This window comes from Emydura macquarii, unplaced genomic scaffold (assembly GCF_026122565.2).
Source record: "Emydura macquarii macquarii isolate MOO-44397 ecotype Brisbane River unplaced genomic scaffold, CSIRO-AGI_Emac_v2 contig_1253, whole genome shotgun sequence".
Taxonomy (NCBI): Eukaryota; Metazoa; Chordata; order Testudines; family Chelidae; genus Emydura; species Emydura macquarii.
Window position 1 is genome coordinate 78304369 of NW_027131390.1, and position 26467 is coordinate 78330835.

Consider the following 26467-nt stretch of genomic DNA (forward strand, 5'->3'; position numbering starts at 1 on the left):
AAATTAACAAAATGAGTTCAGTGAAATTAATACGTATGAATATCTGAAAGCAGAATTTGGTTCCTGGAAAAGATGGCTTAGTCTTATTTATGAAAACACCTCCTACAACATGTTAACTTCATTTTTATAAAAATAATATAGGGTCTAAGGGTTTCAGCTAATATGTATATTATTCTTTCATTTTCCTACAGTCTTTGCTGAGCATTCGTGGCTCCCTGTTTTCCCCAAGGCGCAACAGCAAAACGAGTCTTTTCAGCTTCAGAGGTCGAGCAAAGGATATAGGATCAGAAAATGACTTTGCTGATGATGAGCACAGCACTTTTGAAGATAATGATAGCAGAAGAGATTCTCTTTTTGTGCCACGCAGACATGGTGAACGGCGCAACAGTAACATTAGTCAGTCCAGTAGGTCATCCAGGGTGCTGGCAGTGTTTCCAGCGAATGGGAAGATGCATAGCACTGTAGATTGCAATGGAGTAGTTTCCCTGGTTGGTGGACCATCTGTGCCTACGTCGCCTGTTGGACAACTTCTGCCAGAGGTGATAATAGATAAACCAACTACTGATGACAATGTAAGGAAGATTTAAATAGTTCAGGCATGGTGGCTTTTTCATACTGCACCAGCCTGTGTTTTCTACAGAATGGAATCCCTTAGGAATGATCCTGATTGGCCAACCTGTGAATGTTCCTGCATCTTGTAATACCTTTAATATACTAACAAAATAAGTTTGAAATTTAAGCATTTACCTGCAAAAATTCTCAGAGCTAACAAGAAAAAATATCAAATTAATATGCAAATATTTGTCTATTATATACCCATGACAATAGGGTAGAACTTATTCTAGCTATTAAAAAGCTCTATCTGACCACATACTATACAAATAAAAAGGGTAATTAATAAATGTCAATATGTTAATAAGACTGAATTTGTTGTAGATAACTTTGATAACATTGCACTTTATGAGCCTCATTACATAATAACAGTATAAGTTCAGCACTATTATATATAAGTTTTCATTCTTATTCTCTTTTTCCCATTTTTTTGATGTCTCTAGTATAGAAAATAAACAAAACAGTTTTTTGAGATACCACATTCATACACCCAACTTCAAAAACACAAATTTCTGTATGCCAATATGTGCTGTCATCTATGTATATATACAAATAGAATCTCTCTAAAAATATTTTGCTATCTTATTTCAAGATTGTCTACTTGGAAGTATACTGGCATGGGGAAGCATGACTAAATCAGACTTTTTTTATTTGTTGCTATTTAAGACTGGATGGAAACCTTGTAATTTTACAAAAATGAGACATCTTATAAGCAGAAGTAAACATCTGCACATTACAACTGTTATACAATAATATGGTGATCTTCAGTATGTTTGATTCATTTTTCATAACTGTTACTGAGATTTAGATTGTTGAATAATTATTCAATGTCATATTTCTCTCCCACAAACTTCATATTTTATGTATAGAACTGAGGATTTCTAGTAACTGACTGTGGTGGAGGATGAGTGATTCAGCCAAAAAATCTTCTTTAATATATTTTGAAAATGCTAGGTTAATAATACAATAAGTAAGAAAAGTCTTGCATGATAAATTAAGTACAAAATGAAATTGCATGAAGCATGCATTCCTTCAAATTTAGAATGCACTGTACATAGTATTTGCTTATTATGTTATTCAAGATGATGATCTTATCCATTATTATTCTGTTGCAGGGCATGACTACAGAAACAGAAATGAGAAAGAGAAGATCAAGTTCCTTTCATGTTTCTATGGATTTTCTGGAAGACCCTGCTGTAAGGGAAAGAGCAATGAGTATAGCTAGCATACTCACAAATACTATGGAAGGTGAGTAAAATATTGAATATAAAATGTCAGCATATTTTCAGTGAACTTCTTAAAATTTCATTTGAAACTGAAAAAATAAATTTAGTCATATATTTTAACCTGATATAGTCTCTCTCAAATATTTCTAGATAGACTAAAAGAACTCCAAATGGATGTGTTTGTCTCACGTTACTTAGTGAAACATTTGTCACTGGTTTGTGACCATTCCATGTCACGTGGTCACAAAGGATTGATTTTTCTATTATAAAGCTCCATATGGTTGCAAAACTAAAATCCAAATCACTGTGCACAAAATGGTTGCATGTTTTTGTGCTCAAATAAGAATTTGTTTTCAAATATATGGATATTTTAAGTGGCACACCTACTATACCATTCTCTGAAAATGTGGCTAGAGGACCTCAAAGAGATCTTTGACACAGCATAGGATAACATGCAGATATTTCACATATTTTTTTACACATTTTTCCTTAGAACTTGAAGAATCAAGACAGAAATGCCCACCATGCTGGTACAAATTTGCGAACATTTTCTTGATCTGGGACTGCAGTCCACATTGGTTAAAAGTAAAACATATTGTCAATTTAGTTGTGATGGACCCATTTGTTGATCTCACTATTACTATTTGCATTGTTTTAAATACACTATTTATGGCCATGGAACATTATCCAATGACTGAAGAATTCAATAGCGTACTTTCTGTTGGAAACCTGGTAAGTCTTTCAGTTTGTCTTGTGACATGTTTTTATTTTGCTTATTTGTTTGGTTTTGAAGGTTAAACAGGAATTTCTTCTGTGTTTTTTAAACTGATTTAGTTGGCCTCTAGTTAGGTCTGTGTATCACTAAATTTTTGGAGATGCCACCTTCAATCTTTCTCAAGACATATAGATTAAGAGTATAAAGTAATACTTTGCTTAGTACAGTACTTGGCAAATCTGTTGAATCGTCTCAGACTTAATCTATATAAACTGCTCTGATGTGTTTAATATATATAAATAAGGTTTTCTGTAGTTTCTTCAGGCACATTTATTAACAGATAGTACTTCCAGAAATTATGTTTTAACATTCACAAACAACTATTTTCAGTATGGAAATGTAGTTTCCTAACTTATTGCATCTCAGTGGTTTTCTAACTGTAAATGGCCATCAGTTTGGTTAGTAACCTAGCAGTGCTATGGTTGGTATATAGAAAAGAAATACTTGCTACATAGATTGGAGGGGAGATAGCACTATATTTGGAATCAGCCATTTTTTTCTCAGGCTACTCTAGCATGTCTGTTAATGATAAAAGAACTACGTATGAGGAGAAGGTAACAGGAACAACTGAGGTAGATTGACATTCCTTATACATGCCACTGTTCTGTTAATCCAAATTAAATGTTTCAAAATAACACCAATACTATATTAAATGAAGTCCACCTTAAATAAAAACTGATATCTGACTATTGACCCAGAAAATGTGTCACTTTCCTGTAATGTTTAACCATTTATTTGCATAGTTAATCTAACTTTACCCACTAAGTCAATACAGTATAAATAAAAAAAATGCAGACTTCTGTTTTTTTAACTTGAAGCTCCTTACTGCTTTGTGTCCTAAGCACAGACTTGCAGACCTTGGAAATCCCCTCAAAAAGAGTTTCTAGCTTTACCTCTACTAATGACTTTTTGTGTGCATTATTTTATATCTATATTGTGTGTAAAACTATGAAATATGTCCCTCAGTACACTTTGTCTGTCTTAGTGTTTTATAGTTCTGTAGACTGTAGATCTATGTATCAGATAATTAGTAATATATCTTTTTTAAGCTTATCAACCATATTTTCTCCTTTATACTTCAAAAAGATAAATTAAGAAGTTTGTCAGTTGGTTCTCTGTAGCTCTAAAGTTTTTAAACTAAGATAGTTTAAACTATAATTTAAACACTCGCACCTAAAGTTCTACTTTGTTTTATTTCAAGAATAGATTTCATGTAATGTGCTTCTTTAATATCATTTATATTTATTGCAATATGAAGGAAAGATACTTTAGAACATTTATATATCTGTAAAATTAGACAATGAAGAATTAGCAGACAGACAAAAAACCTGATTCTCTATATTTCAAATCATATACTATGTATTACATATACTATGTATTAAGAACAGGACATTTTAACCAACAATTTATTAATTCACTTAGAACCACATTAATAGACAATCAACAGTTCATCACTCAAGTATAGACACAACTAATGTTTTAGGTGTGTTCTACACACACAATACAGTCTTGCAAGTAATTTTCACAGTCTAGAGTTGAGGCTCAGCAGTTATATCAAGGAACAATGAACATTACCATGATTTCTTATTACATTTACCTAAAATCATCAATTCTCAGTTCTTTAATACCTAACATATTTATCTCATTTCCAAGGATGCACTTTTCCCTTAAGCACTTTTAAGAGTGTGTTTACTATAGGTTGAATGGATTGGTCCAAAAGAGACAAATTTAGAATATCAAAAGTAACTGCTTGAAGTTACTGTTTTCAGTCTCTCTTAGGCTAATTTGCTTGGACATATAAAGGAGTTTAAATCTAAAATATGGCCACTTGAGGTCTCACTAGAGAGTGTAGACTTAGCAAGGTAACCTATAGTTATTTGTATTAAAGAAATAAATGGGAAAATACAATCTTTGAAATGAAATTACACCACTTCTTGTTATCCTCGTAACTCTCAGATAGGGGAGAGCCTTTTCCACATGACTAGTCCAGGAGTCAGTTGCACTTAGAATTCTGCAACTAGAATTCTGAATTCTAGTTGGATTCAGGCAACTCTGTTGAGCACATGGTGACCTCAGTTTATATGCACCAATTTCAAAATTCGAGAAGGCCCCCTCTGATTTCTATTGGACACATGCCAAGTGGATGCTCAGATTTCAACTCTCTGTATCTCTGCTGCTTCCATCAGTATCCAGCAGATTGCTTTAGTATATAGCAAATTTCTTCAATCCTTTTCTCATCGGAGGCTTTTTAAAGTATAATTCATTTCAAGGATTGCATTTCTTTCTTAGCCCCTATTATTAGCTGGGATCCCCCCGGTTTAACTAATTTCTCTTAGTATTCCAAAGTTATACCCTCTTTTATACCTTTTAACATTCCCTCTTCTTTGTGCCAGTCAATTCCTATAACGTCCAGAGTACCATAATTATTTACAATGAAAACGAACAGAATTCCTTATAATCTTCCAAATCTGGAGGGTATTCCGTACAATCTTTGCTTGTACATAAGCATTTCACATTATTTAAGACTTACAATAAAACAAGAGACTTTATTCACATACAGAAGGATATAGATCTCATTCACAAGGAAAAAATGTGCAATTTATAATTTGGGGTGAAAGATTACCTTGGTATACTTGATTTACAAGGAAAACAACATATAGTTTGTAATTTGGGGTGAACAGATGTGGCTTGGATTTCTTGGGATAACAGATAGTATTTCCCAATTTGACCTTCAATCTTAGTCATTCCTAGTTTGCTTAACTTGCAGCTTCCCACCCATCTCTTGATCCTTCAGAATGTGCAATGTGCCACTTTACATAGGAAAGTAGGGTGTCAACCTTGCTTAGTAACTTTCTTTTTAGTTCTTTTTAGCTAGGTTGAGAGGGAGAAAGGGGTTTAATCCATATGTAAATGATGAGAGATTCTTGTGTAAGTGACATAACAATACTCTCATTTAGCCATTTTAGTGTCTGGCTTGAGAAGAGGAACTTCAAAAATTGGCTGATCTGAAGATCCTTAAAAAAAGCATCTTGCATAATGTGAACCATTTTTTTATAGTCTTTTCTTCCTAGATGGGTTCTTTTCTGGAATAAACAGAGGTGGATAGTTTTTCCAATTGTTGAGGGCCAGAAGGACTCAGTGGTTATTAATCACTGAAGGTGTATCTATTCTATATATCCCTTACAAAAGCTTATTTAGAAATGAAGTGAGTGTGTCTAAACTATCTATGATATTAAATATCATCATAATCCTGTGCTTGTTTAATGTCCATTGAAATCAAGGAAGACTCCTGAACAGATCCCCCGCTGGTGTAAATTGTTGATCTTACTAGATCTTGTGATATTAGGTCCTGTAAGAGCATATCTTTATAGTGTCATTAGTATCCCAAGAATAGTGTTCTAGGGAGGGGAGCATGTAATTCCTTGGAAAGCATACTGTTGCATATGGTGAAAATAAAATGTGATGCATTGTTTATGTGTGAAAAAAAGAGCTTGGCATTCTAATAGAGTTTAAAATGTATTATAAACCAGAAACTTAAGTAATTTGTTTAATGTAAAATTAAATCAGATGAAAAGAAGATTCAGTACTTGTCCTGTGATGAAGTTTTTATGGGAAGCTGTGTATAAAATGCCACTGTTATCATTCTTTTAAAGCAACAGATTTTAAACACTAATAATAAAGTACTAAATAAGGTAATTTGATACTCATTGAAGATATGTAGCTTGAATGTAAAAAGCTGCACAAATACTATATTTGTAATATTAAATTTGCCAATTGAATAATAAATTCCCTTTTGAATGTAGGTCTTCACTGGGATCTTCACAGCAGAAATGTTTCTCAAGATAGTTGCCATGGATCCTTATTATTATTTCCAAGAAGGCTGGAATATTTTTGATGGTTTTATTGTAACACTTAGTTTGGTTGAACTTGGTCTTGCTGATGTGGAAGGACTATCAGTTCTCCGATCATTCAGATTGGTAAATATATTAATAAAACAAAATGTTATTGCAAGTTACAGTTACAGGCTTTGTTGCCTGTAATATTTTAATTCAACTTTTGTGTCTGAACATGATACTTTAAGGTCATTATGACCCTGATTCTGTGACTTATTTTCCTGTTGTCTTTAATGGGGACTCTACAGGAATCCACACTAATGCATTCCAATATAGGAGTAGGGTCTAACTCCAAATTTTTATCACAAATACTTACTTCAAGTATTCCTCAGTGAAGAAACAAATGGACTTACTGAATTTCTTTATTGTGCTCCTATTGATATTATCAGAATGGATCTATTCTTTATGTATGCACAGATAGGTGGGTAGCCTTGAGATTCTGTGGCATATGAGGGTAACACTGAACTCTAGATTCTAAGTTGCATGAGGCATGTCCCTGGGCTTTAGCAGTCTTGATCCAAGACTATGCTCTTGAGGTACAAAGTTGTAAAAGTCTGCATCATTTTTATTATTGGCAGCAAGACTTTTTCACAAACTAATTTGTAAAACACTTTTGTGTCTCCATAACAGTTAGTACTAACAATGCCTTTTTATTCTTTTTTTCAGTTACGAGTTTTCAAATTGGCAAAATCTTGGCCGACACTAAATATGCTGATAAAGATCATTGGTAACTCAGTGGGGGCTTTGGGAAATTTGACGTTGGTGCTGGCCATCATTGTCTTCATTTTTGCTGTGGTTGGTATGCAGTTGTTTGGTAAAAACTACAAGGAATGTGTCTGCAAAATTGCAAGCGACTGTATACTTCCACGCTGGCATATGCAGGACTTCTTCCACTCTTTCTTGATTGTATTCCGAGTGCTGTGTGGAGAATGGATAGAGACTATGTGGGACTGCATGGAGGTTGCTGGCCAAGCCATGTGCCTTACTGTCTTCATGATGGTCATGGTGATTGGAAATCTAGTGGTATGTAATCAAAACATTTCAAAGATTTATTCTGAAACAAAACTCCACCCTCCAATGCAATGAGCACTCTGGCCCCATCTCAGTAAAGCACTTAAGCATATGATTTCAATAGAACTACTCATATGCTTAAACTTAAGCTTAAGTGCTTTGCTGGATTAGAAACAGAATGCTCCACACCTAACAGGATCAAATTTGTGATATGTAATGGTGGAGTGAGCTCTTAGTCATGCTGTTAATTTTTAGTTTTGCTATTTGCAAATGCAATATGCTTCAATTAATATTCAGCTTGTGAGTTTTTTTATAAACTATTATTTATGATGTATGTCCGGTCATGTAAAACACATGGTATAGTTTCTGCTCCCTGATTGGAGAAGTGATACTTTTTAAACAGAATGATAAAGAATAACAAACTTCCTGTCTGAATCTGTGGATAAAAAAATCTTTTGAGCCAATATTTGTAAACTTTTCAGATTCAAAAGCATTTTCACACATACTTGGCAGTTGTCTGACTATTTGTGAATGATGAATAATATGACCCTGTGAATCATAGAAAACCATATTTAGTTCTTTCATTTGACAAAATATTTGTAAATCACTTTTTGTTACTATATGATTTGCCCTTCTTCCAATTATCATGAATTATAAACACGCCTTTTTCCAGTGCAAGTATTTTAGTAATAGACATTTTATTGAAGATATAACACTCAATTCATTCTAAAAACACAGATGGATTGTTTGAGTTTTTTGTTTTGTTTGTGTTTGTTGTTTGTTTGTTTGTGAAACACTGGTCCTTTCGACTCATGCTTCACATAGCTTAGAAAGTATTATAGCAAGAAGTTATTCCCACTGAGATAAATCTAAGAACTCCTTTCTCATCATATTGCAGGTACTGAACCTATTTTTGGCCTTGCTACTGAGCTCATTTAGTGCAGACAACCTTGCTGCCACAGATGATGATAATGAAATGAACAATCTCCAGATTGCCGTGGCAAGAATTGAGAAGGGAATAGATTATGTTAAAAGAAAAGTACGTGAATTCATTCAGAAAGCCTTTGTTAAAAAACAAAAAGCTTTAAATGAAATCAAACCACTTGAAGAACTAAACAAGAAAGACAGCTGCATTTCTAATCATCTAACAGTGGAAATAAATAAAGACCTTGATTATCTTAAAGATGGCAATGGAACTACCAGTGGCATAGGCACAGGCAGCAGTGTGGAAAAATATATAATTGATGAAAGTGATTACATGTCATTCATAAACAACCCCAGCCTCACTGTGACTGTACCAATCGCTGTTGGAGAATCAGATTTTGAAAATTTAAATACAGAAGAGTTTAGCAGTGAGTCGGATCTGGAAGAAAGCAAAGAGGTATTTAAATACTGTTTATATACATATTTTTTTAAAATGTGATAATATTTCTTTCATCATGAACTAGTCTATTTATAAATCTGATATTGATACTGTACTGTAGGTGCTCAGATACTACAAAGATGAGCAAGATATAAAAACTATATAGCATAGAATACATGGACAAAAGTGAGTATGATATATGTGGGAATACTTATCTCATGGTTATTGACAATACAGTAAGAGGTAAAGAAACCTACAAAAGTTTCAAGAGTAGATAGAACACAAGGAGACAGAGCTGAGGTTGGCTCAGAGAATGGAGCAGGGGGCAAGGGTGGCAAGGGTAGTTTTACACAACTTTTGCTCTTTCCCTATCCTGAAAAGTTTGTGGGCCACTTCACCTCCTCAAACAGGCTAGAGAAGCCTAAAAGTTATCTGTGGTTCTAAGAGGTCATTGCAACAACTGGCAACAGATAAAGCATAGGAGCACTCCTGGAAAACACCCAGCATGCCTCCTGCAACAAAGCTCCTGTTAGGAGTAGTATAAACTGGCTAGACAGGCTCTCTGCCACTCAGAGAAGGCCCTACATTATGGGAGCTTCCCAGGAGCCATGGTGCAGGGATGAACTGGGACCAAAGAATAGATACATTTTACATGAAAAAGTTCTTTTTAGCTTTTTGAATTATCAGCTTTTCTAGACCAAGATGCCAATAAAATGATGTTTAAATTCAGGTTACCTGATGTACTACAAAACCATCTAGTTGTTAAAGCGGACAAATAAACCCAGTGGACTAGAACACTGCCATAGGGCATCTCCTGTTCCTAGATTAATGCCAAAGTGGACTTGTAACGTTAAGGCATTAAAAAAAAATTTTTTTTTAAAGCAAGAGCTATTGATAATGTAACTTTTCTTTCACGTGTCTTTATGCCATATGGCTTATTTTGTCTCATTGAAATTGATGCAGTTAGAGTGACCATTATTTGCAAAAATCTTCTGAATTGCTTCATCAGCTGTCTTGTTATATTCAAGTATATTGGAGAATACCTCATCCAGAAGCTACAGCTGTTGTATATCAGCTGCATTACCCATTCATTTTAAGTATAGAATGTGCTAACCAGCTCTTGTATTAAAAACACTATAAATGCTTTTACAAAGTAGTGAGTCAAATACTAGAACTGCAGTTTAGTCAAACAGAACAGCCTGAATTTGCTCTGCCATTCTGACCCAAATGCCATAATTTTGTATGATGATAAAAAACAAACTATAATAAGTAAACAAATGGGAAAGCACACAGGGTTGAATTCTGTCCATATTGATGTCAATGGAAGTTTTGTCACTGATTTCAGTGAGTCAAGATTTCACACATAATCTTACAGCAAATCACCTGAACCATAGATCACCTTTTGATCCAAATATAAATTGCTGACCTAAAGAACATGAAGGTACTCCTTAAGTTATCTGAAACAGTCTAGCACGCCAAGACTTGAATACTAGGTTCATACCACAGTCCTTGAACCTCTACCCCCTAAAGCAGATTAAAGCAGTCCCTGGGACTACCCCGACAATCTCTACTGGTGATGATACTGTCACCATTTCCCAGTTAATATTTCAGGTATTAGCAACCACCTCCCATTTTCTTGTTAAAGATGCAACAATTTAAATAGTGGCCAAATGTAATGCTTCAGAGGAAAGTAAAACTATTCCTCCCAGCATCACACACACCTCTGCATAATGTACCTAGATGCAATATAAGAGATAGCAGGAAGAGCAATTCCTTCCTGAATCCCACAGATGTTTGATATATGGTGTGATATAGCAAGGGCAGAAGGTAGTAGGAGAGTGCTTCTATTTACAAACCAGGAGGTGGGCGGGCGTTAGCCCACCCACCGTTCAAGGCCCCTCCCCCAGCCTAAGGGGAGGAGCCACTAGACCTAGAATGTAACTAATTCCGGGGGACAACAAATGTAAAAACAGGAAAGGGTGTGAGGGTCACAGGTATAAACAAAGGGAGCCGGAAGGGGACACCGAGCAGAGAGCCCTGGACAGCGCCCACCGCTCCCGGAAGGTGTCGACGGAGCTGGTGGACGCCGCCCAGAAGAACTCTGCCCGGAGACATGAACAAAGAAGGGAACGTAAATAGGCCCCACAGTCGCAGAGTGCCTCCCCAGCCAACCTCCCCTCCCTGGTATTATAGATAGTGACTTTGGCCAGGGCCAAGAGGAGGTTGACGAGGAGGTCCCGCGACTTTGTGGGGCCACGGACGGGGTGTGCGTAAATAAACAAGTGCGGGGAGAAGTGCAGCCAGAACCTCAGCAGGAGCTTCTGGAGGAGCCGGAAGAGGGGCTGCAGCCTGGCGCACTCCAGGTATGCGTGCGCCAGGGTCTCCCTCGTGCTGCAGAAGGGGCAGGTGTTGGGGCGGGGGGTGAACCGCGCCAAGTACACGCCCGTGCTCACGGCTCCATGAAGGAGCCGCCAACTGATGTCCCCGGCGGGCCGTGGGGTCAAGGTGGAATACAGGCTGGCCCACCGGGGGTCCCCGCCCTCCAGAGGTGGCAACAGGTCCCACCATTTGGTGTCGGGGCAGGACACGAGGGCGGGGAAGTGAAGGGTATGGAGCACGAGCGTGTAAAGGTGGTCTCTCGGCGCGGTTCGGAAAAGGACCAACTGCAGATCGTGCAGCTGGCTCAGTGCATAGGGAGAGGGGGGGCCGAGCGGGCTCGTGGGGCTGGGGCCGGGGCCCGATGAAGAGTGCCGGAGGGCTGGGGCTGAGGGGCGGGCGGGGAGCACCCTCTCCCAGGACCTGCTCGAGGTAGACATGAGCAGCGGGGGGCAAGGCTGCCCTCACCTCCAACCGCACCAGGTCGCCCGGGTCCTGGACCACGAGGAGCACGTCGTCAGCGTACGCTAACAAGACCAGCCTCAGCCCTGGCTCACGGAGCACCAACCCTGTCATCCTCTGACGGAGGAGACAAAGGAAGGGCTCAATGGCCAGGGCGTACAGCTGGCCTGACAGCGGACAGCCTTGGTGCACTCTGCGCCCGAAGCTGACCAGTTCGGTCAGGGTCCAGTTGAGCTTGACCAGGCACTCCGCGGAGGTACAACACCCGGAGAAAACCCACAAAGCAGGGCCCGAAGCCGAACGCCCACAGGGTGCCCAGGAGATACCCATGGTCCATCCTGTCGAACGCCTTCTCCTGATCCAGAGACAGGAGGGCGAACGACAGACCATCCCTACACCCAAGCTCTAAGAGATCCCGGACCAAATACAGGTTGTCGAAGATGGTGCGGCCCGGGACGGTGTAGGTCTGGTCGGGATGGACCACGTCCTGCAGCACGGACCCCAGCCTCAGGGAGACGGCTTTGGCCACGATTTTGTAGTCCGTGCAGAGGAGCGAGATGGGACACCAGTTCCCTCTTCTTGGGCAGCAGGGCGAGCACGGCCCACCTGCATGAAAGGGGGAGCTCTCCGCTGGCCTCGGACTCGGCCCAGATGGTGGAGAGGTCTGGGACGAGGACGTCCCAAAACACGCGGTAGAACTCTACGGTCAGCCCGTCCATGCCTGGGAATTTGTTGGTGGGCATGAGTCGGAGGGCTTCCGAGAACTTGGCCAGAGTGAGAGGTAGCTCCAGCCGGTCCCGGTCCCTGTGCCGACCGTGGGAAGTTCGTTCCAGAGCATCCTGCAGGCAGCGGCATCGGTCGGATCTGGGGAGAAAAGGTCGGATCCGTGAGGGGGGCACCGTCCTCCACCAGAAGGCAGGTGACATGCTTCCGGGCCCCCTGTCTTTTCTCCAGGGCATAGAAGAAGCGGGAGCTGCGATCCATCTCCCGAAGGAGACGGAAGCGGGATCGAACGAAGGCACCCCGGGCCCAGAGGTCTTCGAGGGTCCGGAGCTCCTCCCGCTTCTCCCGGCACGCTCCGCAGAGGGATGGATTCTCGGGGCTGGCGGCTAGATGCCTCTCCAGCGCTAAAACCTCCCGCTCCAACTGCTCTATCCCCGCATCCCTCCGCCAGCTGCCCCCCCGAGTGTAGTAGCGGCAGAAGAGCCAGGCGCGCACCTTCCCCATGTCCCACCAGCACCACGCCGAGGGAAAGGCGCGCCTTTGCCCCTGCCAGGCCAGCAAAAACTCCCGGAAGGATGCCACGAAGCCCACGTCCTCCAGCAGGCTGTTGTTAAAATGCCAGTAGGCCGGCCCCGGCCTCTCTGCTGTCAGAGAGGCCGTCACGGTCACCAAGTGATGATCCGAGAACGGGGCCGTCCGTACGCTGGAGGAGTGGGCCCACGAGAGATGGTGACGAGAAAAATAAATGCTGTCCAATCGGGAGTGGCTCGACCGATCTTTCCCCAGCCGGACAAAGGTGAAGGTGACGGCATCGTCCGGGTGGTGGTCCTGCCAGACGTCCACCAGGGAGTGGCGGTCCATGATCTCCTGGAGGGCGGCGGCCTGGCACTGCTCGGTCCCCGTGCGGTCCCGCTCCTCGAGGGTGGTGTTAAAGTCCCCGCCCAGGACCAGGCACTCGCGAGGATCCAGTGCACCGAGGAAGGCGGCCGCCTGCTGAAAGAACCGCACCCGCTCCGGGCCCGCAGTCGGGGCATAGACGTTGACAAGGTTCAACGTCAGCCCCTCCATGCGGACCCGGAGGTGCAGCAGATGGCCCGCCACAACCTTGGTGATCCCCAGCACCTCAGGCTGCAGGGTGGGGGAGAACAGGGTGGCTACTCCGCCCGCGCAGGCAGAGAGATGACTCAGGTGCACCCCGTCCCCCCACTCCAGCCGCCAGCTAGCCTCGGCGGCTGGGTCCATGTGGGTATCCTGCAGGAACGCCACGGCGTACCCCCCTCCCGAAGGAAGGAGAGCACCTGCGTCCTGCGGAGACCCGTCCTGCAGCCCCTGGTGTTCAAGGTGGCAAAGATGACAGGCATTAGGAGGAGGGCTGGGGGGGATCCTCGCGGCCAGGAATGCCAGCGGGTCTCGCTGGGCTCTGCAGCAGCCCGTGACCGGTCCCGAAGGCCATCAGGGTGTCACGGAAGCTGTGGGCCCGCTGATGGGCCGCGGCGTCCTGCCGCCCGGTCCCTTTCCCCTCCTTCAATGTGGCCCTCACGGCCCGGAGGACGCGGTGGAAGTCCCCCCAGCGCTGCAGCATGAGCTGCACCCGGTTCCGGGCACCGCGTGAGTCCCAGAGGAAGGTGCTCAGCTCCTCATGCAGCACCTCAGGGGGTTCGTTCTCCGACCTGGCCCCTGCAACGGCCCCGCTGCCGGACGGGGCAGATGATGGGGGCAGCAGCAGAGGGAAGACAGCAGCCCCTAAAGGGCTGGGAGTGGCGAAAATAAAGGCCGCCTCCTGGGAGCTCTCCAGAGGGAAGGAGTCAACTCCAGGGGCGGCGGGGGCACAGGTAGCAGGGGGAGGGAGGGAGGGAGGGTTCGGGGGCAAAAGGTGGAGGAGGGGCGGGACCAAGGGGAAGGGGACGGGTCGAGACAGGGGCAGGGTCGTTGGAAGGGACAGGGGGAGGAACAGGGTCAGGTACGGAGTCCGCGGCAGCTAGGCCAGTGGGGGGTGGTGTCTCTGGAGAGGGGCCGGGAGCTGGAGGGTTGGGCGAGGCGGGGGGGGGGTGGTCTCAGGGCCGGGCTTAGGAGCTGCACCATCTGTGGCTCCACACTCCTGGGGAGGGAGGACTGGGTCGACGGGGGGGGCCATCCCGTGCTGGAGAGTGGGGAGTCCAGCTGCCCGGGGCCTGGGTGTTTGGCCCCAGCCATCGCCTCAAGGGCTGCAGCGGGGACGGCACCATCGACCGGGGAGGGAGAAGGATCCGGGACAGTCTGGGGTACAGGAATGGGGCCATCAGCTGGGGAAGGGTGGGACGGGAAAGGGGAGGGCAGCTGAGGGCCATCCTCGGTCAAACCCTCCGGACGGGAGGGTTCGTCCATCCCTGGACACGCCGGGGTTAGGCCCAAGGCGTCTATCTCCTCCATAAGGGAGGAGAAGTCTCCCCCCACCACCATGAGGTCCTCCTCGGCGGGGACCGAGGAGGGAGCAGCCTCCGCACCGGCGGAGGGTGCGAGAGGCGTGGGGGCAGAGGGGCATCCAGCCGGGGACTCCCCTAGAAGGGACTCTAGGAGGGAGATGGCACCACCCACAGCTGCCACTGTAGTCTCCTCGGCCGGTGCCACCCACCGGGCCCCGGCAGGGGGCACGGCGGAAGGCCCAGGTCCAGCATCCCCTTACGAGATTTGCAGGGGCGCTCACCCTCCTCGGTGACGAGGCGCCGGGTCCCGGCCTTGCGTTTGCCGCGCTTACCCTGCACGGGCACCCAGTCCTCCGAGGTGGAGGGCTGGGCGGTGGGGGTAGGGCCCGGGGGCAAGAGCGCAGGGGACGGGGTATGGGAAAGCGGAGGTGGGGTAGCAGGGGGAGGAAATGCCTCGCTCTGGGGCAAGCCCTCTCCAGTGCCCGCCAAAGGTGGCCCTGGCTCCCTCTCCCCCGCAGGCCCTGCCAGACTGCTCCGGGCGTCAGCGGGGCCCGCCCACTCATCTGGGCACACCAGGGGAGGCACCCCCGGGGCCCGAGCGGAGGTGGCAGGTGATGGAGGAGGGGCAGCCACAAGGACCGCACAGCTGAGGGGGGCGCCGCCGCTGGTCTGGCTGGCGCCCCACTGGGTCCCGGGAGTCCCGGGCTCCCCGCCTTGCCAGGCCAGGGGCAGTCCCTCCGGACGTGCCCCGTCGCGCAGCAGAGGAAACACCGGGCCTCTCCCGTGCTGTAGTGGACCCAATACTGGGCCCCTTGATGGGGCACCAGAAACGACCCCTCTAGCATCTCCCTGCCACGCGCCGCCGGCGGCAGCTGCAACTGCACCCACTGGCAAAAGGAGAGGACGTGGCGGAGGGCGGGGTCCTTGCAGCCGAGGGGAAGCGGGCTGATGGTTGAGATGGGCTTCTCCAGGGCAGAGAGGAAAGGCAGAAGGGCGGCATTGGGGAGGAAGGGCAGGACGGAGGTGAGAACCACCCGTACGCCCAAGTCTTCCAGAGGCTCCACGGGAACGTGGACGCCCCCTACCGCCAGGCCCGTCACCACCGCCTCCTGGGCGGTGGCCTTTGATGCCAGAAAGAAGACCACCTTCCTATACATCTTGGAGGCCGCCACCATGGCCGTGGGCCCCAGGTTCCCCATGCCTCCTCATAAGGGATGGTGCTGGAGGCGGCAGTCGGGCCAGATGACACGGCAGCGTGCGGCAGACCCGCAGCGACCTGGGCATACGCCCTGGGAGCAGCGCCGCCCCCAGAACTGGTGGAGGGAACAGCGGAGGAAGGGACAACATGGGAGGGAGCAGGCCCCACCACAGGCGGGGTCGCCGTCCGGGCAGGGCCTTTGCCCTTTTTCTTCTCCTGGCCCTTCTTCCTGGCCGAGGGAGCACCCCCCCGGAGCAGGGGGAGCGGTAGCTGGAGCAGCGGCAGAGGCCCTAGAGTCCCCACCTGAGGTGTCCGCAGTCGGAGCCCTGGGCCCGACGCCCGGTGGCCCGGCAGAGGCGGCGAGGCCAGATGCCTTGGACGGGAGGGGGGGCTCGGGGCAAGGGCGTCCAGGGAGGGGGTCCTGGCCCCAGACACACATGCCATCTCAGGAGGGGACAGGGACGGGTCCGTTGGGGGTGGGGGCGCGGAGGAGGAAGGGGGGGGTGGAAAGGGAAGGGGGGGAACCGGTTGAGGGAAGGGAGGGGGTGGGGGGAGGGGAGAGAGACGGGGAAGGGATGGCAACCACCCCTCCATGCTAGGCTGAAAGCAGGGGAGGAGGGTGCCAAGACAGGGGTAAAAGGGAAGGCCAGTCCAGGCAGGGGCACAAGGAACACACTCACCAGCCCTAGGTGGAACACCGGCTCCTCCGGCTGCACTGGGGGCAAGGACTATTTCAACTTGCGGGGGGAGGATGCGGGGGGGGGGGGGGGGGCAACAAAAAAACGGGGGGGGGGGCAATTAGAGGGGGGCCATGAGCACCATGGGGCAGGAGTACTGGGCCAGGGCAGAGGGGGAAAAGGGCAGCGGGAGGGGGAGGGCTAAGGCAGGGCTGGAAAGGCTCAGGGGCTAACCCACTGAGCCTGGGCGGGGCAGGGAGCAAACCAAGGTAGGGCCAGGGCAATTCAAACAGAAAAACGGACCAAGGCAGGGCCAGGAGTGTTCAAAAAAGCAAGCAAACAAACAAACCAAGGCCAGGGCAGGGGTAGGGCACGGCACACAAATAAACCAGGGGGAAACAAAACAAACAAACAAACTAGGGAGGGGGCTACAGGGTGGGGAGAACAGCACAGGGGGCAGTGACAGGGAATGGGGGAGGGGGAAGGGAAGGGGCAAGGGTGCCCCGAAGGCTGGGGCCAGGGCGGGAGCAGCAGCAGCAGGGGAAGGGTGCTCACAGCAGTAAAAGCAGCAGGCCCCCACAGCCAGCTGGGGGGCAAGCAGGCAGGGCCCCCAGGAAAAGGCAGCAGGGGTTCCCCAGGGCAGCAGGCTCCTCCAGCAACAGTAGGAGAGTACTTGAAGGGAGGTATGTGAGCCCAAGAATGCTCAGGGCTCTGTTCCCTCCAGACTAGCTAAGAGTCATTAGGGGGCAATTAGGAGCAGCTGAGGCCAATTAAGGACCAGCCAGGTGCTTCATAAAAACCCTCTGCTCCAGACAGACAGGGCAGGAGCTGCGCAGCCCAGCCCAGCCCAGCCCAGCCCAGCCCAGCCCAGCCCAGCCAGTATATACCTTGATTTTGACAGTTCTGCATGACATTCTGATAAGCAAATGAGGGAAATGTGGTCTAGATGAATTTACTATAAGGAGGTGCACAACTGATTGAAAGAGTAGTTATTGATAGTTTGCTGTCAAATTGGGAGGGCATATCCAATGGGGTTCAATCCTGGGTCCAGGACTATTCAATATCTTTATTAATCAAAATGACCTTGACAAATTGGAGAATTGGTCTGAATTCAACAGGATGAAATTCAATAAAGACAAGTGCAAAGTACTTCACTTAAGAAGGAAAAATCAAATGCACAACTACAAAATGGAGTATAATTCTCTAGGTGGTAGTACTGCTGAAAAGAATCAGGGTTATAGTGGACCATAAACTGAATATGAGTTGTCAATATGATGTAGCTGCAAAAAAGGTTAGTATGATTCTGGGATGTATTAACAGAAGTGTTGTATGTAAGACACAGGAGGTAACTGTCCTGTTCTACTTGGCAGTGGTGAGGCCCCAGCTGGAGTACTATGTCTAGTTCTGGGCACAAAAATTTAGGAAGGATGTGGACAAATTGGAAAGATTCCGGAGGGGAGCAACAAAAATGAATAAAGGTTTAGAAAACCTGACCTATGAGGAAAGGTTGAAAAAACTGGACATCTTTAGTCTTGAGAATGAAGACTGAGGGGGGACTTGATAAGCCTTTCAATATATTAAGGGCTGTTATAAAAAGGAGGGGGATCAATTTTTCTCCTTGTCCACTGAAGGTATGACAAGAAGTAATGGGCTTAATCTGCAGCAAAGGAGATTTAGATTATATATTCGGAAAACCTTTCTAACTATAAGGGTAGTTAAGTTATGGAATAGGCTTCCAAGGTTGATCATGGAATCCCCATCATTGGAAGCTTTAAAAAAAAAAAGTTAGACAAACAGCTGTCGGGGATGGTCTAGGTTTACTTGGTCCTGCCACAGTGCAGGAGGCTGGACTTGATGATTTATCAAGCTCCCTTCCAGCCCCACATGTCTTTGATTCTATGATTTTTCTTACTATGCCTATCTGTAAATTTTGGTTATTTATCAACGGAATTATTTTATGTGCACAGTGAAATCAGTGTTTACTGACATTTACCAATAAAAGTGTAATTCTTCCAAGACTATTTTTAATGCTAGGGAGTGAAGGTAACTAGAAATAGACTACATAAAAATAAAATTGTTTAGTCTTTCTTAATTGTCCAAGTTAGAGGTGAGCTTTAATCATTGCTCATATTGAATTGTATGTTAGTAGGCAAGCAGTCCCATCTAGTGAAGAAAAATAAGGAAGTTTCAGTCTCTTTAGTTAGGTGTCTCCTATTTCTGAATGCAAAATAACATTTAGAAAAAGGTTTTAAAAAATTAATAGAACATAGCAAATACCTCTATCATCTGCAAGTGTCAACAGAATATAGAAATAGATAAATAATGCTGCCCTCAAACATTTTTCTTCATCAGTAGATGGAGGTATAGCAACAGTTGTCACTTCTCTTCTCTTGAAATGAGCATGCAATACATAAAAGCTAAGGCCATGATTCTGTAAAGATTTATAAACATATTTAACTTCATTCACCATGAATATTTCCATTGAAGTCAATAGGACTACTCACACTGTGTAAGATTAGATGGTTAGGCATGTGTTTTTTTTTTCAGTTCCAGAATGTTGCTATTTCATTTACAGCATTAACACATCATCAACTTCTGACATACAGTTTTATTACATAGTTTTGCCCTAAAATAGCATGTAAGCTCTTCCACCAGAATAGTTAAACTTTGACAACTATGATCAAACAAAACTTGGTGTTTTTAATATCTTAGAAGGTTGGGTTAGACTACTGAGTTCTCCTAGTAGATGAGGTGACAGGATTATATGTCAACTAAAATGCTATCGTAATATTGTATTTTTATCCAACTCTGGTCTATCCTTGTAGACTTCAGAGTTTGTATCCTGACTTTCAGTTTGTTCATGTTTTCATTAAAAGTTGCTTCTCTTGTCTGAGAGTTTACTATTGTTTATTACAACTACTATATGACAGAATGAGGCATACTACATCTTTCACTTTAACTGTTTTCTATTTTACATCTGAATTTTGTACACTAAGCATGTCTTATACACAGAATTCAATGTATTCTACAATACTCCAGCTGTGGTGTTTGCTATGGAATTAACCCTTGCCACAGAATTGTGCTCCATAATCTGTTTCTTGTCTTTGTTTTATTTTTTTTTAAATTGTTTTATCGCCCTTATGATTCCAGAGGGAACATAGAAAAGCTTGACTTTTCAAAGAGTAGCTGCTTACCACTTTGTGAAAATCAGGTCCTTTACAGCATCCCAAAGTGAAGTTAAAATTTCAACTGAATTAACTCTCACAAAGTCATACAAGAAGTCAGTGGCAAAACTCCTCTGAACTCCTTGACTTTCAACCTCAGCTCAGTCATCAAGCTTACAAGCTTTGGGTTCACAGTGAAACATAAAACCAATTGGTTGCAAACTTTTTGCATAGCACTGTTATTCAAATTCTTCTTATATACCTGCACTGGTTAGCAATACAGCAACACACACACACCGGGGTCTGTTTGTGTATGTGTGTAATGTTAATTTCCTTAAGTAAATTTTGATGATGCCTGTTGGAAATAATTTCCTTAATAAATTTACTAAGATTTACCACAACTCAGCAATCCACAAGTATTCCTTTATTAGTTTAAAGGCCACATCCAAAATACAAGCATATACAAACTTACATTTTATGTTCTTGCAACACTACAGTTATAAGCATTGGCCAAATACTCAGAACAGGATCAGGCTTGGGAGATATCTTCCTATCATGGTGTGACTCCAGAAGGGTAAGGAATAGCTCTGACAAAGCGAAGACCCCTAAAAATGTTGCCCTTTGTACACTGTAATAAACAAGTGATATAATTGCAGGTTATCAGACTTAGCTAAAGCCAGATGAGGCAGTTTAGGTCTGACCCCTATCCTCTGCTGCAGTTAAGACAAATGGACTAATCATTTCTTTATCATAAATCAAACCTATCTGACCAATTATTTGCTATGCTTGGACCCCAAAAAGCCATTTTTTCTTTATTTTCATTACTTCAACCAAAACCTTAAAGAAAATAACACTGGTATTTTAAGGGTCACTACAAATTTAATATAGACCACCCTTCCTTCCCATGATCCCATTCTTTTTGATCGTGTGCTTTGGGCCCATCACTCATGCTAACAACCAAACTCAATTTAAAAACATAGTTCACTCAGGTCCAGGAATATAGGTCTATATTCCTATAATGTTTTCCAGAAATAATAATAATAAATAAAATGCCTGGCTTTTTTTTTACCTTTGTATTTAAAGGATACATACAGTACCAAAGGGACATCTAAAATGAGCGCAAATTTATCAGTTACTTACCTAAATTGAGCACTAGAACATTCAAAAACATAAAAGAGTAGTCACATACTGTTATTCTGTGCTATGTCTGTGAATATTAATATTCTCCTTAAATACATTGATTAAACTCTTTTGGGATTTTTTTTAACAGAAGCTAAATTTGTCCAGCTCTTCTGAAGGTAGCACAGTTGATATTGGACATCCTGAAGAAGAGCAACATGAAGCTGAACCTGAAGAAGCCCTTGAACCAGAGGCTTGTTTCACAGAAGGTGAGTGAAGCAAAATATAACCTAAACTGTTAAAAATATGAAGTAAAATGGAATATTTATTTATACTATCTACTAATATTTATGGCTTGAAATATTTACTGTTTTGTCAAACTTTAACACTAAATCATGAATTTTAGCAATAGTATATTAGATATTATAATTATCTTCAGTGTATATTATATCTGTATACTGATGTGCAGAAAGAATAGCAAATATGGCAGACAACCAGCTCAGCTTTACAAAGAAGTCTTCGGTGAGCTTAAGTACAAAAAGGAAGCTTACAAGAAGTGGAAGCTTGGTCAGATGACTAGGGAGGAGTATAAAAGTACTGCTTGAGCATGCAGGAGTGAAATCAGGAAGGCTAAATCACAATAGGAGTTACAGCTAGCAAGGGATGTGAAGGGTAACAAGAAGGGTTTCTACAGGTATGTTAGTAACAAGAAGGAGGTCAGGGAAAGTGTGGGCCCCTTACAGAATGGGACAACCTAGTGACAGATGATGTGGACAAAGCTGAAGTACTCAATGCTTTATTTGCCTCTGTCTTCACAGACAAGGTCAGCTCCAAGTCTACTGCACTGGGCAGCACAGAATGGGAGGAGGTGAGCAGCCCTCAGAGCTGAAAGAAAAGGTTCAGAACTATTTAGAAAGGCTGGATATGCACAAGTCCATGGGGCCGGATGCAATGCATCCAAGAGTGCTGAGGGAGTTGGCTGATGTGACTGCAGAGCCATTGGCCATTATCTTTGAAAACTTGTGGCATTGAGGGAGATCCCAGATGATTGGAAAAAGTAAAATATAGTGCCCATCTTCAAAAAAGGGAAGAAGGGGAGGATCTGGGGAACTACAGACCGGTCAGCCTAACCTCAGTCCCCGGAAAAATCATGAAGCAGATCCTTAAGGAATCCATTTTGAGGCACTTGGAAGAGAGGAAAGTGATCAGGCACAATCAACATGGATTAACCAAGGGCAAGTCATGTCTGACCAACCTGCTTGCCTTCTATGATGAGATGAGTGGCTCTGTGGATGTGGGGAAAGCAGTAGACGTGAGATACCTTGACTTTAGCAAAGCTTTGACACGGTCTCCCACAGTATTCTTATCAGCAAGTTAAAGAAGTATGGATTGGTTGGATGAATGGACTATAAGGTGGATAGAAAGCTGGCTAGATCATTGAACTCAGTGGGTACTGATCAATGGCTCAATGTCTAGTTGGCAGCCAGTAACAAGGGGAGTGCCCCAGGTGTCGGTGCTGGGGCCAGTTTTGTTCAACATCTTCATTAATGATCTGGAGGATGGGGTGGATTGCACTCTCAGCAAGATTGCAGCTGACACTAAGATGGGAAGAGTGGTAGATACGGTGAAGGACAGGGATAGGATACAGAGTGACCTAGACAAATTGGAGGATTGGGCCAAAAGAAATCATGAGGTTCAACAAGGACAAATGAAGAGTCCTGCACTTAGGACGGAAGAATCGCATGCACTGATACAGACTGGAGACTGACTGGCTAGGCAGCAGTTTGACAGAAAAGGACCTGGGGGTTACAGTGGACAAGAGACTGGATATGAGTCAACAGTGTGCCCTGATTGCCAAGAAGGTTAATGGCATATTGGGCTGCTTTAGTAGGAGCATTGCTAGCAGATCGAGGGAAGTGATTATTCCCTTCTATTGGGCACTGGTGAGGCCTCATTTGAGGTACTGTGTCCAGTTTTGGGCTCCCATTATAGAAAGGATGTGAACAAATTGGAAAGAGTACAGCAGAGGACAACAAAAATCATTAGCGGGCCTGGAGCACATGATTTATGAGGAGAGGCTGAGAGAACTAGGCTTGTTTAGCCTACAGAAGAGAAGAATGAGGGGAGATGTGGTAGCAACCTTTAACTACCTGAAAAGGGGTGGAGGCTGGAACTAGGCTGTTTTCAGCGGTAGTAGATGTCAGAACTAGGATCAATGGTCTCAAGTTGCAGTGGGGGAGGTCTGAGTTGGATATTAGGAAAAACTTTTTCACTAGAGAGGTGGTGGAATCTCCATCCTTAGAGGTTTTTAAGGTGCAGCTTGACAAAGCCCTGGCTGGGATGATTTAGTTGGGGTTGGTCCTGCTTTGAGCAGAAGGTCGGACTAGATTATCTCCTGAGGTCCCTTCCAGCCCTAATCTATGATTCTATGGTAATATAGTTTTATAATGTTTTTCAGATAACACAGAATTGGGGAAAATCATGTCATATAAGCAAATTGCCACTACTGCAAAAAGCAGAAGAAATCTGTTTATTTTTTTAGAGTTCTGATTTAGCACCAATTATTGTAATATTTAAAAATTGGGAACTGTCCTAATTAGGTAATAATAACACTTAGCACTTATTTAGCACTTTTCAACGTGACCTTGGGAAAGGAGAGAGAGAGAGAGAGTTTTTTGGGTCTTGGCTAATAAGGCTTGGGGCTGTAAGCTAAGAAACTACTCCTTTTGTTCTTGGTTCCTTCAATGTTTGGTGAAACAAAACTATGCATTCCTTTTAAATATACAAGATTGCATCAGAGAGAATATCTGATGCCATCAAGTTCTGCTTCCAACTGGAACATCCCCCAGGTCCTGAAATTTGACTAGCTGCTGAAGTCAAAAGAGGCCACAATGGGATATAAATCCCTAAATACTAATTCACCATTAAACCCTTTCCCTTGTGAGAAAACTTGTTCCCACGCAAGGGGTGCTATCAGTTTACGCATAGTGGTAAGCTCCTCCTTCAAACTGATTTTCACTATGATTCCTTTACCTCTTGGCATTGGGCTCCAATTTGGAGTAACCTTCTAGGCAAAAATGCATCATAATTGCAAAGAACTCTTGCCAAAAGTGGAAAATCAATGGCTAACTTATATCTCAGGGGCTACAGAAGTTGTATCACTGACTGGACACCTTACCCTAAATTGTTATGGACACTGAGTAGAAGATAACCATTTGCATCAGCTCACCACACACTGGTCCATCATGGAGGGGAACTCTGATACTCCCTGTGGAATCTTATTTTTTATGTGCCTCCAAAGTTGCTAAAAGGTTTGGGGTCATCAGAGGAGTGAGGCTGAATGGAATCTATTCAGTGCTTGCTGGTTCAGCCATTGTTTGATTACTGGGTAAAAATCAACACTCTCATAAAGGGATGCAATTCCATTGCAGTCCGTTGAGCTGTACCTATCCACGTCAGCAGTGCATTTGGCCCATTTTAGTTTTAAAAAATGACAACAGTAAAATTTTCAGACCAGAAAGATTAATCAAAGTAAATTAAGGGATAGGTGTCACCTATTAGATTAAAATAATTTCCAGACAACTCTTCAGTCTTTCCTCAGCCACTACTCCAGTTCTCTCAAAGCCAGAAGCTTTCATTTTATTTAACTTTTGAGAAATTAATTTACAGTTTAAGAAAAATTAATACTGAATAAGAGGAGAAAATCTGGAAACTTCAGTGGGAAGTGCACTGAGAATAAGGCCCTCGCTGTCTAAAGTTGGGTACTCATAATATAGAAGTCACTTTTGAAAATCTCGCACTAAATGACACAAGATCACATAGCAAATCTGTGGCAGAGTTTAGACTAGAACCTACAATTTTTTACTTTCACTCCTGTGGTTTCATCACTAAAAATATTCCCTCCCCCCTTTAAATGAAACTATCTATGGTAATATTCATCAAAACTGATATAATAAATTAAGATAGTTTTCACTTAATCTTAGGTACAAACCTAAGGCATTTTACTTTTTGATGATTACATTTGATCTTATGAGCCCTTCTGTAATAAACGCTAATGCTTACAAAGGGTTTTTAGTTGCTGTCCATTGTATCTTTGACAACAAGTAGCCATTCATGCAAAATGCCTGCAAAGCAATCCATTTTCTTCTTTTCTGCTTGAAGTATTATGCAACATTCTTCTCAGATGGATTAATGTACAAGAGAAAAAGCCAAAAAGACGTTATCACAGTAGGTTGCAGGAGACTAACTGCACTGTAAAAGCAGTTTTTTTCACAACTGATGAATATTTTCCCTGTAAAATATACTTTTCTAAAAACATAAATATAACTACAAGGATTGTGAATACATTTTGAACACTTCATTCAACTTTTAAACCATGTGAGTGAGTTTAATGCTCATGAAAATGAGGGACTTAATAGGACCTACTTAAGCAAGCATGGATAGCTGATAAGCATGATTTAGTGACATAGCTCTGTCTGTGTACTTCATTCCTAATTTGTAACTCCCTGTTTATTCCAGTCAATGGCTTCTCTTCAGGAGAAGTAGCAATACTGTCAAATTGAAAGGCAGCATTGTGACATATACAAATAGGATGAAACTGCCAAATATAATTAATTCCTTGAATAAATCACTGTGTAGATACTGCTGGAAGTTTATAGGTTTTTATTTTTCTAGCAATTTGCTGATTTTATTTGGCCAAATTAGGGTCCTGATCCTCTACCCTTACACGCACTGTGATAGTACCTTATTGGAATTGGTAACACTGTATTTCTCTGAACTTCACTGTAGTAAGGTATTTCTTAACATGATTAATGTAGCAGAATCTGGCCGTAAATCTTTAATCATACTCCACATTGGTATAGGAAATCTGTTATGATACATTTCTGAATTGTATTTATGAATTATTAGTCAAGAATTTTTTTAAAGTTATGGCAAAGAGGAGATAAGCTTCCATCCTCCGTACACTCTATTTGAGGGAGTAGGAATTTTTTATGTGGATCATTTGCAATCAACACACAGGTATACAGTTGTAATCTGATTTAAAACAAGAACTTTTAGTGGATTTTTTAAAAATAAGTGAAGAAATTCAGTTCCTGAATTCGGTATTGAAATGTGGTGGATTTGCGCAGGATTTTACTATCAGTAGACTTTTTTTCAAACCTTTGCTTACAAACGCACATATTGGAACTGCAGAAACCATGGTCTTGATTTGGAGACCAGAGGATAAAAGTTGTTATAGCCCTGATTCAGGAAAGCTGTCACTTCCTCCTTTCCAGAATCTCTAATATCAGTCTTTTTCTTTTCCACTAGACCAATAGATCCTTGTCTATTTCCTGCTAATTTCTTACCTCAACTATGGAAACTTTTCTTTGGCCTCTTTGTCTTACTAGAATGTGCTCAAAATACATTTTGCTCCACCTTTCTGACCATCCTCTTCCACTCTTTTTACTGGCTTTCTCTCTGCTT

At 43.7% G+C, this 26467-nt stretch overlaps 1 protein-coding gene across 12 annotated transcripts in view; it reads left to right on the plus strand.

Annotated features, from left to right (window-relative positions):
• LOC137153690 (sodium channel protein type 1 subunit alpha) overlaps positions 1-26467 on the plus strand; it is a 124004-nt gene that overhangs the window by 43917 nt on the left and 53620 nt on the right. For 5 of the 12 annotated variants that reach the window (XM_067549318.1, XM_067549313.1, XM_067549321.1 and 2 more), the window contains 7 exons: positions 192-539; positions 1728-1860; positions 2332-2570; positions 6417-6590; positions 7173-7529; positions 8416-8898; positions 21153-21270. In XM_067549318.1, coding sequence (XP_067405419.1) covers positions 192-539; positions 1728-1860; positions 2332-2570; positions 6417-6590; positions 7173-7529; positions 8416-8898; positions 21153-21270 — 1852 coding nt within the window. Of the gene's footprint in view, positions 1-191; positions 573-1727; positions 1861-2331; positions 2571-6416; positions 6591-7172; positions 7530-8415; positions 8899-21152; positions 21271-26467 lie in introns of all 12 variants that reach the window. The other 7 variants (XM_067549314.1, XM_067549311.1, XM_067549315.1 and 4 more) reach the window with 3 other exon arrangements.